General features: G+C 48.4%; 1 protein-coding gene across 1 annotated transcript in view; it reads right to left on the bottom strand.

Moving 5' to 3' along the window:
* Positions 1-14816, bottom strand: part of LOC144932338 (trinucleotide repeat-containing gene 6C protein-like) — a 51111-nt gene that overhangs the window by 27929 nt on the left and 8366 nt on the right. The window contains exons 2-3 of the mRNA XM_078856278.1: positions 10618-10726; positions 10058-10082 (exon numbers count right to left, since the gene is read on the bottom strand). Of these exons, the coding sequence (XP_078712404.1) occupies positions 10058-10082; positions 10618-10726 (134 nt within the window). The remainder of the gene's footprint in view (positions 1-10057; positions 10083-10617; positions 10727-14816) is intronic.

Raw genomic sequence — 14816 nt, 5'->3', positions numbered from 1 at the left:
GAAGGGGGGTTAAAGTTGATTTCATCTGCTCTTACGACGACAAGTAGGTCAAAACACATAGGGCTTTCACAATTGTCATTGTATGAAGGGCAGCTGCAAGTCACTAATCCATGTGCAGTTGCTAAAATAAATTGGACAAGATGAATATCTTGCTGCCTACGTAGTCCGGAACTCCCCTTTCCTCAGCCATCTGTGCATTGGACTCCCTGCCACTGTTCAAGTCCAATCCTTAATTTTTTCCTCTGCCTATGACTTGCCTATTTCGGTGTAAAATAATACCTCCTACAGCTTCGTTCGTATATTGAAACTTCATTTATTTAATAACTTATACCTTTAGTACTATGAGGATGCAATTCCCAGCCTTCGTAGCATACTATTTCATACGATAAAAACTTCGTAACTTACCATTCATATTGTAAACAAAAACAACTTAAAATTAAAATAAGTTACATTGTACTATATTACAATTTACATAAATAAAATAAATCTAAGACATTCTTATTCTCATTTACATAGTACCAGAGATCGGCAAATGTATTATTTATTTCGTGATTTCAGTGTTTATTTATTATTTAAATGCATATTTCCTATAAAATTATAATAAAGCAAAGTCTGTTTTTACTCAAACTTCATACATCGAATATTCGCATATCGAGGTATTACTGTATACAATATGCATGCTGTTTCTGTAGAGCATCTTCAGATGTGGTGGCATTTTGATGCAATATATTCACATCAGTCATGACAAATAGGCCAGAAGAGATGGCCATTTGCCTAATGCTGCTGACGTCTTGGAGACATCAGTGCATTGTCACCAAAAAAAAATCACCAACAGATAAAATTAAGTGAAATGGGGAATCCTTAAGATACATTTTCCATTCAGCATAATTCAAAGCAGCACAAGATAGGGAAAAACACTACATCACTGTGAAATTTTTGCAACCAACCGCAGTTGATTATCGTTAAGAGGGCTTGCCGTTGCCAACAGTTGCTTTGTATTTCGGCCCTCAATACCTCGATTAAACTATGGATTGTAATCTCTACATAAGAGCCATTGCCCAAAACCTCAAGGCAATGTTAATGGATAAAGGAACTCCTGCCAACGCAGTCTAACATTGTAATTTGCAGATGACTAAAAAATACACATTAAAAATCAAACAGCGATACACACTGCCGCACACGACACCTCCCATCTGGCAGCTCTCGCTGGCTATAAATAGTAAGGGCAGTGTTCACTAGCAAGCTCCACAGCTCTACTGGACCCACATTTGTGTTTGTTGGATCAGAACAGAGGGTGCTGCCGCCAAGAAGATCCAGTGCTTTGCAGGAGGGGGTGGGGATAGTAGACATTTCCCTCTGTGCCCGAGACCACCAGCTTTGCAGGTGGCCAGTAGATGGCAATAAAGCAAGCAGACGACCAATCAAGGTGTTTCCTTCAGGAGGGTCGACCCCCTTTGGATAGTTGGTCAACTGCGTTTGGAAGTAAAGTACTGTACCATGTTTCGTAAGGCGGAAGGAAACTTTGGGGTTTGGAAAAAAGTCATATCAAAATCCAGCCACAGCTCAGTAGTCTATTTATATTGGCTCAAGGCACCAGCTGTAAAAGACAATGTTACTCTACCCATACAGATTCAATCTTGATGTGAAGCTTTCGTGACTGCAGGAATCCATACTCTTTAGTTCTTTCGGTAAAGTCACGTAAAGTAGAAAAATAAAACAAAATAAAAATAATATATCACGACGTTTCGATCGCAACACAAGCGGTCGTCCTCAGGCAGAACAAATTATCCAGCAGTGGAACTGCTGAACCAGCGAGAGAGCTGTCACAACAAGGTTATATATGCTTGCCCATCGCCACATATATAACCTTGACAAAACGGGCTGAAAATTATGTTTGTACTACTCTGATAACTCGCACAAATAAAACAAGATCAACAAGAAATTTCTCAAACATCCAAATGTCAGGGCTCTAGTGAAAAGCCTCGATACAGTGAGGTCTCCATGGAGTTGCCAGACCCCAGAACCTGCATCCGAAAAGTGACTGTAGCAAAACGTTCACCACCAAATTTACCATCAGCGTTGTAAATCCACAACTGCCTTTACTCCCCGCAAACACCACACAACCAGTCAGCTCGTCCTTGACCCGACGTCAAACATGGCCACTGTTCCTGATGCAGATGCCCAATCATTACAGCAGTGCATTACCACAGTGAGCCCAATATTATAAAGCAGACGAAAGGCATTAAAGAGTATCATCCCACCATATGGTCGTAGGTGTTCCCCTTGGTCACCGGATACTTGGGAGACCATTCCAAATTCCCATCTCTGCAACGAGTCCTCCACAAGCCTGCACCGTCTCCTACCCAGTGCAACCTTATTTTCCTTAATCATCTCATATTGTCTAAACAGCATACCACCACTGTCCCGGTGTTATGGGCCAAACCCTACTTTTGAATTTTATCTCCACTTCTAAAACAAAAAAGGCGTGTCAATAACAGTGAGTTTTCATGGCTACTGTTATCCATGTCTCTCTTAAGCAGCGATGAGTCTCAACCACGCGCCCCAAGTGGTTTAATAAAGCACACGTAGTTATTGCAATAAACTCATGAGGTCGGCTCCGATTTTACTTGGGGAATGGAGGCGGCTGAGACCGAAGTGCTGGTGGTGGGGGAGGGAGAAAGTAGCCTGGGCACCCCCGCCCGTTTTAGACGCTACCCAGGGTATTTTTATAGGCGAGTAACTGCCGGGTACAATTAAAAGTCCTGGATATGCCGCTTTCCATTACACGTGTGGGGTTTGGTTTGCAAGGAGAATCGTCAACTAAACACGTGTCGTATAACGCCCGGGTATGGTTTTGATGGCCTTCCAACACGATAAGGGAGTTCTTTGACCGTACTTTACTACGCTGGTCAGTGAGTGTTTCTGAAAAGGGGGGGGTGGGAACGACATGCGATTTGAGTATTTGGTTGCTGTAAATGTCCACGTGATAAGCCACTTCGTTGAGCTTATCATATGCGGCCAGGTCGCTTCTGAAAAATAACTGTTTAGTTGAGCGGGCCTTACCTGGTAAAATGAACAGTTTAGTTTCCTATGGTGGGATCATAGAAAGTACAATGTATGTTGCTGCCCTGCCCTCTGCTGACCAGCACGTAGCATAGCCCCGAAGCCGCCTATGACATATCTGGCGTGTGTGGGTGGTCGCCCATCTCGGCTCAAACCACTAACGTTGTGAACAAATACTGGTTCACGCCAAGAAACACACAAACACACAAAACCTCAACGACCGTTGCAGTGGGCACTGTACACAACCACAGCATGAGGAAAGGTGGGATTTGTATGGTTACGGCTAGTCACGGCCAGAGTGAGCAAGCAGTTTTTGGATTAGGACCAAGGCTTAGTGGTGGTAGATCTCGGGCTAGATATAAAATGGTTGGGTTGTGTGTGGAGCCTCACGCTCTCTACCCGTAGTCAGAACCCACGTTGTTACTGGTAGGGCAATAGCGGGTGTTACGAGTGTCAGAGGTACGGCTAATAAACACGGAGTTAACGATGCGAGTTACTACCAAACATTGGGTTGGGCGTGACAGGTAGAGTTCAGGGTTAGGGGTAACGTATTAAGCCTGTCAATTTTTTTTTACCATGAGACGTTAGAGTAGGGTAGATCAATAGGGTGGAACAGTGTTAAGTAGCGCTTGTGCATCACAGAAAAAAATTATCGGTTTGATTACCCAACTCTGACGCCTTTCTGTGTGGAGATTATATATTATCCGCCTGTTCTGCATGGGTTTCCTGCTCGTTCTCAGTTTCCTCTCGGCGCTAAAAAAAACACCATCAGAATGTAATTGGTATTGGATCAAACGTCCCAACGCTAAAATATACCTGCAAATTACTCAATTGTGAACACATTCCTGCGGAGGGAGCTGGTAGGAACGTTGGGTTGCTCGGTCAATGGCCAGGGTCAACGGCGGCGTGGTGTATTCCGCAAATATAGCCGACTGTGAGGGCGGGCACAAGCCGGCGTGAGTAGGTTAAACGTTGAGTTTTATAAGGGCACCACGGGGTGACCAGCCCCTCCCAACCCAGCCCCACCCCTCCCACCCCCCACCCAGCCCCTCCCCACCCTTTCCCACCCAGCCCCTTCCCACCCCACCCCTCCCCACCCCTCCATGCACGACGGACGGACACAATAATCCCCTGTGGTCTGGTGTAACCAGGAGGTTCCTACCAGTATTATTGACAGCAACAATCATACCATTCTGGGACAACTTGGCAAGACCCTCGTGACAAAATAACATTGATACTCAGACTTTCCCAAGTAAACAAAACGGAATAAAAAAATGAACAATTATTATCGTTATTTAGTGCACGTGTTCTATTTAGTGCTGGAATTATGTTCATGAGTCCACCATATCGTTGTTTCGTAAATTTTAATACAATAATTTAATCGCGTAATTTTCGCCGTATGTTACAGTTTTTTGCAATGTGCGATATTGCTTTGGAGCTTATACTTCGCGACCACTTTAACAAGCCTGTCATTAATCTAATTAAAAGAGTTTTGTTTTCACGATGCGATCACTCTCATCGATGTACACTATACGTGATGCTGAAGTTGCTCGTTTTGAAAACGCCGAGGGTCAACCCCGAGGGAGGCGAGGGCACAAAGCTCCCTCCTCCCCCCTAGCGATGTCGATGTCAACATCCGCGACGACGACGCCTGCGATATCCTGGCACGACAACACGTGTGTGTCCCGTGTTTGTGTCTAAATCCATCGGCAACACCGTCTACAGCGCCACGCTCACAGATAGGAGATGGGGGGGGGGTTAAAGTTTACATAACACGTGCACTGTACGCAACACTGTACCGTGGTAAACACAGCCGCGGTGGTGCCAGAATCCCCGCCTCCCTCCGCCTCTCCCTCTGCTCCTGCTTTCTCTCCCTCTCTCCTTTGCGCTCCTCTTCCCCCACGCGTCTGTCTCCAACCTCCTTCTCCTCTTCCTCCGCCTCTACACGACGCTAATTCTACTCCAACACCACCACCACCTCCTCCTGCCCTGGGGCCACAAAATGGAGGCCGCGACCTTTCCTCGTCAAATCTCGCGAGAAGGAAGCGGGGGAGGGGCGGGGTAGGGGGAAGGCGGGGGGAGGGGGGGTAGGGGGCGGGGCTCTCACTCACCCTACCCCCGCCCCTCTCACCCCCTCCCATCCCCCACGACCCCCCAGGTCCCGTCTCACACACCCACCCCCACCTTCCCCCATGACACCCAATTCGACCAATCAGCGAAGGGTACTCGGGGAGAAGTCATGGGAGGGGCCCCAACCAGCCGCCACTCAAAGCGGACCAATCAGAAGAGAAGAAGACGACGAAGAGGACAGAAGTCACGCCCACTGTCCAGTTCGACCAATCACAACCGAGTCGTGGCAACACCGAGGGGTATACTCTTAGTTCTTTCGGTAAAGTCACGCAGGTAAAAAATGAAATTAAAATTAATTTTACCTACGTGACTTTACCGAAAGAACTAAGAGTATGAATCCTTACAGTCACGAAAGCTTCAAATCTAGAATTAACACCGAGGGGATTTGCTGGTTAAGACCGTAAATGTTCAACTAACGACAATGCGTTTATTTTTGTTGTTTTAAAATTACGCGGTTTAAAAATCGGTCTGATAGGTCCCTCGGCTCGGTGACCACAAGCCATAATTCGACATTCACCAACCGAGGGACTCCTTATTTAATTACGCAAGAACATCGATTCAGATTGTCGCACGCATCTCTCACGATAACAAAGACAAAGCTCCCCCGTGCAGCCTTGACAGGCTGCTGGGGGAAGAGTGCCATTAACAAGCACCTATCTATATGAAGGCCGGCACACGAGAACGGGTTGGGGGTAGCCAACACCACCGCCCTAGGTGCCAATGTTTAACACATCGCACAAGGTAACTCATTTGCGGCTGAGTCGACCTAGGGTTTGGATAATCTCGTCACTGTTGTTGGCCGTGAGCGGGAATTGAACTCGGGTGGTCAGGTTCTTAGATGGGCGCGCTAACCAATACATTACCGCTCCCCACACAACCATAAATGACAATAATCGCCATTCGCCACAAAGTGGCGGTGATGTCACCACGACGCTTGTGCCAGGCTAGGTGCACTTTAGGCCACGTGAAGTGTCAAACACCCGCTGGCAGGAGGTCACGAGACAGACCCAGGTGGTGCCATGGGTTGACTGACTGAGACGAGACTGGCCGATGCACCACCTGTGCCCCCTACTGTGCTAACTTGCTGCGCTTTAGCCACCCGGCGCTCCGCTCGTTGTTGTGAGAGTCGCTCCTCTGCCCTCCGTTGTTGCTGGAGGGCGACTGCCTCCAACTGCCCAGTAGCAGCGTCCTTCACGAGCCTCCTCCACAGAGGCCGATCTTGACACCGCTGGTGCCAGTCATAGGCAAGTCCACATCCTCTCGCGTACCAGATCACTCCATCCCTTCTCTAACCATAAACACACACACCCCCATATAGTCTAGCGGACCCATACAAATAAAAGAAAGTGTCAGATCGCGCCCCTACGCCCAGCCAATCAGACAATGAGTTGGCAAGCGAATTGCAGGTGCACGATAACGCTCTCTTATCTTGAAAACGTGGGCGTGGAGGTGATTTTGTTGTTGTTGCTTGACCGCAATTGGTGTTTGAGAAATAGATGAAGGTTCGTTGATGACGGGAAGCAGCGCAACATTGACATAAGATTCCAAGGACCTGTTTGTGGGTGTAGAGAAGACTTGATAGATCCATTGCTGTCGACCCAAACGGTTTACCCGTATTGTTGTACAGGGATATTGAGTTCAGGTCCATTCGGCGAACAGCCGTTTCAAAACGGGCAAACATTTTTTTGTCTATTTGTGTTTCTCCCTTGTGATGGGACTTTGTAGGATGAACGTCGAGATTTATAAGGGCACGGATGATCAATAAGGTCTGAATTGGTCTGTAATAAGGTAGGCACTGATAAGGGGTTGACGGGTACGAGTTGGCCAGGCGACATCTGGGCTGGACGGATTGACAAGAAACAGAGATTGAGGCGCATGTCCAAAACTCGTCGTCCCCCACTGTTGCAATAATTCTAAATGCAGAGACTGTGTGTAGAGTAGAGAGGCGGCCACCCACATGCACATACCGCGTATGCCAAAATACTGCGGGAAAAATTAAGGCACTGGCAACTATAAACGCAAAGTGCCCTCCCCCCCCCACTTAGCAGTGCAGGCCATGCACGGATGAGGGCCAGTGCTGCTAGCGAGGACTTATTTAGGCCAGCACGGTGCCATGGTGCATCTAGCAACACGCTTAGCCGTCTTTGTCTACCCAATGCTGATATTTGCACACTGAATAAGGTACTTCTTTTAAGGCCGAGTTAACATAGGACAAGGCCAAGTCGCGTTGCACATGCCACTGATGTTATTGGTGGAAGACACCCAGGTTACAAGGATTGCAGCACTGAGGATGAAACCACAAAGACAAATATCCCCCGCATAGCCTGAAGAGACTGTTGGGGCAAGTGCTGTTTGAGAGCCCCTATGAAGATCGGCACCGCACACGAGGGAGTCATGTGACCAGCACCACGCCCAGCCACCTTTGCCTTTCTCGTCCTGATACACACCGCACCAGGTATATATTTTAGGTTGAGTCGACCTAGGTAGGGCAGGACCGCTACCACACACATGCCCCATTTAGCCTTGTAAACCTTTGGGGCATATGTTGTCAATGAGAACCTATTAAGTCTGACACAGCACAAAACACTAGAGAGTTGTGCATCCACAAAAATCCATGAACATATTGTGTCATGCACTTAACAAAAACACTATACCACACTTGTAGAATTGCAACAATAAAGACTCCTGTTTAGCCTTGAAGACTGTCAGGCCGAGTGCTGTTTGTGAGCAACTACCGAGACAAAATAAAAACAAAGGTCCCCCGAATATCCTCAACAGACTTTTGGGACAAGTGCTCTTAACAAGCACCTATGAAGGTCGGCACAGCACATAAGGGGGTGGGGGTTGGCCAGCACTATGCACGGCCGCATTTGTCTCCCGAGTGGCGATGTTTTAAATATCGCACCAAACACTGAGCGGTCAGCACGACCGCTCCCGACACTACAGTAAATGCACGCGTCCACTCACTCACACACAAATGCTTGTGACCCCGAGAAACAGGGTCGTGATTGAAGCGAGCACGTGCAGTGGCGCATGTCCGCTCCACGTGAGACGGCGTCAACTAAAACCTGTGACACTGCGACGAAAATAAACACAAATTCCCTCCAGAACCGGTACCCGCGCCTGTGAGACCGGTTACAACGCGAGGTTGCCCCGGGAAGCGAAAGGTCTCAACAAGTCGGTTTCCTTTTCAAATCGGTTCTCAGACAAAAACATCAATCGGCGAGATTTATTTAGAACCAGGCGAGGGCGCGGCTGAGACGTGCGCGACATGTGGCGTGGAACTAACTCAAGAGTTGAAGCGTCTCTCTGCTCAAAAGAGCAAAAAGGAGGTTTGCTCGCGGCCGCTGCCACTGCTGGAAATTATTCCACAGTTGCCATCAACACAAAGCAGTGATCGTTTTATCGACCCCGGAAGCAATGATGGGCAAAGTCAATCCCCGACAGCGATTTTGACTTGTAACCTTGCAAATGTGCGTCAGTCACCCTAATTGTAGCACAAACCAAACGGGATACACTTGCGTAATCAATAGTTATTTCCATCCATTTGTCAATTCACTGCTGGATAAAAGGCCCTCCCAAGCAATGTCGATCATGACAATTGTTTGGCTATTCTTCACCACGCTGGTCAGTCTAGTTTTACAGATATCACCTGTCATTGATGTAATCCATGGCCGTGAATCAAACGAATTTTTACTGGATTTCATAAAACTATACTGTTACTACGGCAAAAATAAACAGCACAAAAAATAATCATAGAAAGCAACATAGGAATGCGCATAAAACAAGTGCTGTGCTATAGAATTTATTAAATAATCAAGTGACTCTGTCCCGATGACAAGATCTGGGCTATAGCCACAGGAGTAGAGATTCAGTTTAAGGATTGACCCAGAAGTAACTTTAAACCAGGCACGTATGGGGCTGCTGTGTCTAGGTTAGACTTAAGGCCAGGGCTAAACTCAGGTGCAACCTTAAACCTTACTTGAGGCTTTAGCTGGACTCAGCCATAATCCTAATCTTGATTAACTTGACACATTGGGTTAGGTGTTAAGGTGTAACTATAACTTGGTTTATTCACGTGAGCAAGAAGGCTCATCCTCCTTGAGTGGGAAACTTGGCCAAATACAAAGTTACATTCAAACCTAAAATCCTGCCCTCACAATGACAACTGATCTCACTTAAACATTGCGCAAGACTTAAAATATAAAAAATTAACCCGTAAAAACAAAGTTTTTCACTATAAATCCTTTATATGCGTGGCGGCTAGAGTCCTCTCGTCCTCTGGCTTGAGATGCCTGCCACCTATGGGTCAGATGATTGCCTGCCACCTATGGGTCAGATGATTGCCTGCCACCATTAAGCAATTGGTAATTAAATATTATTTATTTTTTCCTAAAAAGTGTAAAATGTAGGAAAAAAATTTTCACGAAAATAAATTGTCACGCACAATGAGTCTGTGTGCAAAATGTCAGCTCGATTGGATCACGGGAAGTGGGTTAAAAAACGACAGAAAGATCTGCACGGTCGTAAGCGCGCAAGCAAGCAAGTGAACTTAATATAAAGGATTAAAAAAGCGACAAGTTGAGCACATTTTAATCGTCCATCATTCAAAGTCTACGTCGATCGCAGCGAATCCAATCTCCCCCCGCCCCTCCTCTAAACTCTGGAGCACAGGGTTCAGGACTTCTGTCCGCGGAGTTTCTGTACACCGCCCCCCCCCCCCCCTGCCATGTTGCGATTTGTTCTCCACTCGGCAACTCAACCACGACTCGTGCCCAACCACACTTTACCACAACCGCATGTTTGCGGGAAGCCTACACACGTGGTCACCTGTGACCAGGTGTGAACACAGGTGTAGACTCACCTCTCAGTGCATCCTCACCTGCGGCCTAGGGACGGGGAGTGAGGGCGACACACGAGACAATCGGCGGTTAGACAGCTCACATGCGTGTGCAGGTGAGTGAGCGAATGAGTGCAGGTGAGTGAATGAATGCATGTGTGCAAGTGATTGGGTGAGTTCAGTGTAGGTGTGAGTGCGTGCATGCGGGCGAGCAGGTGAAGATGAATGGGTTGTGGGTGAATGGATATGTGCAGGTACGTGTATGTACAAGGTGCACTTGGCCTGGCACAAGCGTCGTGGTGACGTCACCGCCACTTAGTGGCGAATGGCGGTGTTGTAGTTGCATACATGGGCAGGTGATTGTGTGCAGGTGTGCGCATGCAGATGAGTACATGTGCTTGGTGAGTGAGTATAGATACGTGCAAGAGAATGCTGGCGAGTGTTTGCAGGTGAATAAATGGAGGCAGGTGTGTGCAGATGCATACATGTTCAGGCAAATGAGCATATGAACAATCGCTCATATATACGTGTAAGAGTGCGTCCGTCTGTGTCTGCGCATGCGTTGGGTGCTTGTGCGTACTTACCGCCCTTTGCGAGCAGCCGCCCTTCTTCCTGTGTCGCTCTTCCTGTTTCTTTTTCTTCTTTTCTTCCATCAACTGCTCGTCGTGCTCCGTCCCCGTGTCATGGGATCGCCTGTGGGGACGGGGGGGGACAGAAGGGAGAGTGGTGGGGGGGGAGTGGAGGACAGGAGGCGGGGGGGGGGCACATGTACATGTCAGCTCTGCCTGTAGCGAACCCTGTCTGGATGAGAAACTTCAAAAACAATACAACATAAAAAAAACACTTTGCTATAATAAGACCCCGCCCGGAGCAGTGTGGTGAAGCACAATCAACACAACCGCCATGTGTCACAGTAGACGACAATTTCACTGCAATTCAACTGAGTGGATTTTATGGGTGCGTGTATATAAAACAAAAACACCCCGAATTGCCTCAAGATACTTTTTGGCAAGTGATGAGCACCTATGAAAGTCGGAACAGCACACGAGGGGGTGGGTGGCCTACACCACTCCCGGCTGCCTTTGTCTCCCCAGTGCTGATAAATATCGCACGAGATACTCATTTGAGGCTGAGTCGACCTAGGAGAGGCCTAGGACTGGTACAGTTAACCGACACTAGTGCTGGCTGTGAGCGAGAATTGAACTCGGGTCGCTAAACTGCACATGTCCACACTTATTCTTGTAGACTCTTATGGCAAATAGTTTGCAAGCACCTACTCAGAGGCCGACACAGCACATGACGGGGTGGTGTTACTAACACCACCCCGCCATGCAACACCTGGCAACATTCGTCTCCCTACTGCTGACATTGACACACTTGCACTCGTTACTCACTTGAGGGGTAGCCCAGGCAAGATGCTGATCCCATGTAACACTGGTGGGGGTGTGTGTGGCGAGGAACGTAGCCCTGGGTAGTAGCCAGGATCGTAACGCAGGCATGCGAACTTATCCACCGCCGCCTCCCTTGTTTGTGCGTACTATACACAAACTCGCCACGCACCGCCGTGTCACGCGAGCAAGTGTTCCGTCGTTGGGTAACGTTGGACTGCGGGATCTTCACACCGAGTACCCTGGACCCGGCTTGCCGTGCTTGTGTAAACCTCTCCGGAAGTGTCGACACCCTCCTCGAGATTCAAATCTCGTCTCTCCTCACTCCTCTCCGCCCTTTGCAGAAACACTCGACGCCAATGTTTGATGACCATCGCACACCAGCAACAAAACCTGCACGCTGCTCATCCTCCTGCTGCTGATGCTACACTTGCAACTGATTTTTCTGCTTCTGCTGCTGCTTCTGCGGCTACCACTGCTGCTATCCCTGCTCCGACTGTGGCTACCGTAATTGCTGCCGATTTCGCTGCTGCTTCTGATGCTGCCGCTACAATCCAGGCTACTGCCGCCTCTACTCCAACTACCTCGGATGCTGCTGCTACAGGATTTGTGATTTCTACAACTGCTGCTCCCTCTGCTACTCCTCTGTTGCTGCTGTTGTTAATGCCGTTGCGGCCCTCTGTTTCCTGTTGTAAGTGCAAGTTGCTAAGAGACGTTTCCTCGTTTGAACGAGGTGCCGCTCTCTCTCTCTCTCTCACCCAGATAACTTGGGTTAGTGTCAGCACAAGGGCAAACGTTATTGTAAAGGCTATGGTCAGTACGATGGTTCGTGTTGGAGTTAGCAGGAACATAAAGAGTCCTTAGCGTTAAGCCGAGGGTTAGTGTTTAGATTAATGTAAAAACTAGGGTGAGTGTTAGAGCCAGTGTTAGCATTAAGCCTAAGATTAGTGTTGTCATCAGTATAAAGACGAGGGCTAGTGTTAAGGCTAGATACAGGGCCAGGCAACTGGATAGGATTTGCGGCACCTATATTCGTGACTCGCCAATCCCTCATCGCCATCCCCCCCTTCCTCGCTCCCCCTCCCTGCCCCCCCCCCTCCTGCCGAAGTCGAACCACCCACTCAGACCCCTGCGGGGGCCCCCTTCCTGCTGCGTTTTTCGCCAAAACAACGCCGGCCATCTCAGCATGGCCCGCCTCATCCCAGGCAGGTCCGACGGCTGCCCCATCATGCCCTCCCACGGGGGGCCGTGGACCCCGAGCCGAGCAAGCGAGACCTAAAATACCAGTTCTGCGAGGTCGTGACGACAGCCGCAAAAAAACCAAACAAGGGCTCCGAACTGAACAGCCACATCAACAGAAGGGCCAGCCACTCTTGAGTCTTCCATTACACGTTCAAATTAGAGTTTTAACTAAGCAGACCATTACCCTGCCATGTGGTGATCTCCTTCCACGTGTTGAACTTTCGATAGGCTTTATACTACCACGGGCTGACCTTACCACTTGTTGACCCTGCCATGCACGTTGGTAGATCTACTGTGCAGGAGAGGTGTGTTGACTCTCAATGGTACTCCCCAAGTTAAACAAATTATGAAGCAAAAGTTAAAGTGCATCAATGCTCAAAAATTCGTAACGCGGGCGATTTCCCACAAACCAGTTGTGGAAATTAAATATGCTCTATGGCAGAGCCCAGTCTCCCCGTAAGACGTAAAACAATCTACGGTGACTTTCCACAAGGACTCCACCTCAAAAGGGATTATGGGTCGAATCAGCCGCCAACTGGGGATTTAAACTCACAACGGTTGAGCCGAGTCGGTTTGACACGTGGGCTTTTACGACCAATATAATTCATAGTAAAAGTTTTTTTCGGTTAGATCGCAGATGTATAAATGTGCCGTTAACCCGCCACCACCCGACAGCCAATGAGTAAGATTTGTCACTTAAACAAAACGTACCAATTAGTTACTACTTCAGCTCACCGGTGTGTTGGAGAGTAAATCCACAACACTTACAATTTGAATACGTTATCGCTGGTAATTACATCCAGCATCATCGAGCGACAATTCTGGCATAATAAAAAAAAACATTTATTATGAAAGCTTTTCCCGTGAGAAAATCATTCCATCTACACGACGGATGTTCTTCCCCGCACACACCTGTGTTGCACACAAGGATGGACAGCGCTGCAAGGGAGTCTCTCTGCGTTTGAAGCTTTGAGCGGCGCGGGGAGAGAGACGTCAAGTCTTGGGGCCTCGAAATACAGGGATGCATTCGCAGCTCGCAACACCACAACCCAGCCCCACACATTGTCCCGACCCCAACCTCACCACTACAACCAGGGGCCACACACAAGAAAAATCCCAGTGGGTGGCAGCGCTGTTGCCTTGCGGTGCTGTGAGGGTTGGAACTGCGCTGCAGACTTCAGGGATCTGTCTGTGGTCTACAATAAACTACCTCCTGACCGCAAACACTACCAACACCATCTTCATCTATAACAATAAACCTAATAATGTTACTCACCCTACCTCTTCGACTAATCCTACCCCTATGAATAACCATAACTCTGAACAATAACCACGCTCTCTCTATCCATAACCCTACCCCTAACAGTACCCCTGCCCCTAACATTATACTATCCGTGCCAATACAGGACTAATATTGCCCAGGTCTTGCTTGGAAGAAAGCGAAAGTTTTAGTCACAATGACTCTTGCACAGCTAAATACAGGGTCATAAATAAAATGTATTTTTCAAGCATCTTTCACACTACAATGTGCAAGTTAATTCACACAAGTTATGATAAAACAAGAATCATGAGAAATGACCAACCAATCCAAACCGATCCAGTCATCATGGGCCAAGTCGGTCAAAACTCGGAAGGACAAAAGGGGGAAAACAGGTTTAGGACTGATAGGAGACATACCCAGAATAGATAGGAACTGACAGGAACCCACGGGCACAGGACAAGCTGTGGAATGATGGGCATGCCAGGGAAGGATCAGGGAGAGACAGAGAGAAAGCAAGAGACAGGGAGGGACAGAGGTACGGGGAGAGTCGGAGAGACACAGATAGACAGCAAGGGATGGGGAGAGATGGGCAGAGACAGGAAGAAACAGCGGAAGACCGCATTCCGTGTTCGTCAGTGAAGAGCTTTCTGGCGACGCTCACCAGAGCTGCGCACGAAGCCGTGATATCCCTCATAACAGCAGCAGTAGCAGGAAGAGACGTGCGGAGCAATAACGCCCACGCTCCCACCGCGATATCCACGTTGTGAAAAGCGTGGCACACTGCCACATTCCGATGTGGGGCGGAGATAAGGAGAGCGAGGCACCCAATTTCACCCCCGACCCCGACGCACTCCCCAGCCTGGTTCTCACACAGAGGGAGTCACTGTGGTGG

Source organism: Lampetra fluviatilis, chromosome 5 (assembly GCF_964198595.1).
Source record: "Lampetra fluviatilis chromosome 5, kcLamFluv1.1, whole genome shotgun sequence".
Lineage (NCBI taxonomy): Eukaryota > Metazoa > Chordata > Hyperoartia > Petromyzontiformes > Petromyzontidae > Lampetra > Lampetra fluviatilis.
Note: the sequence above shows the minus strand (reverse complement) of the source record. Positions and strands in the feature narration are given on the sequence as shown.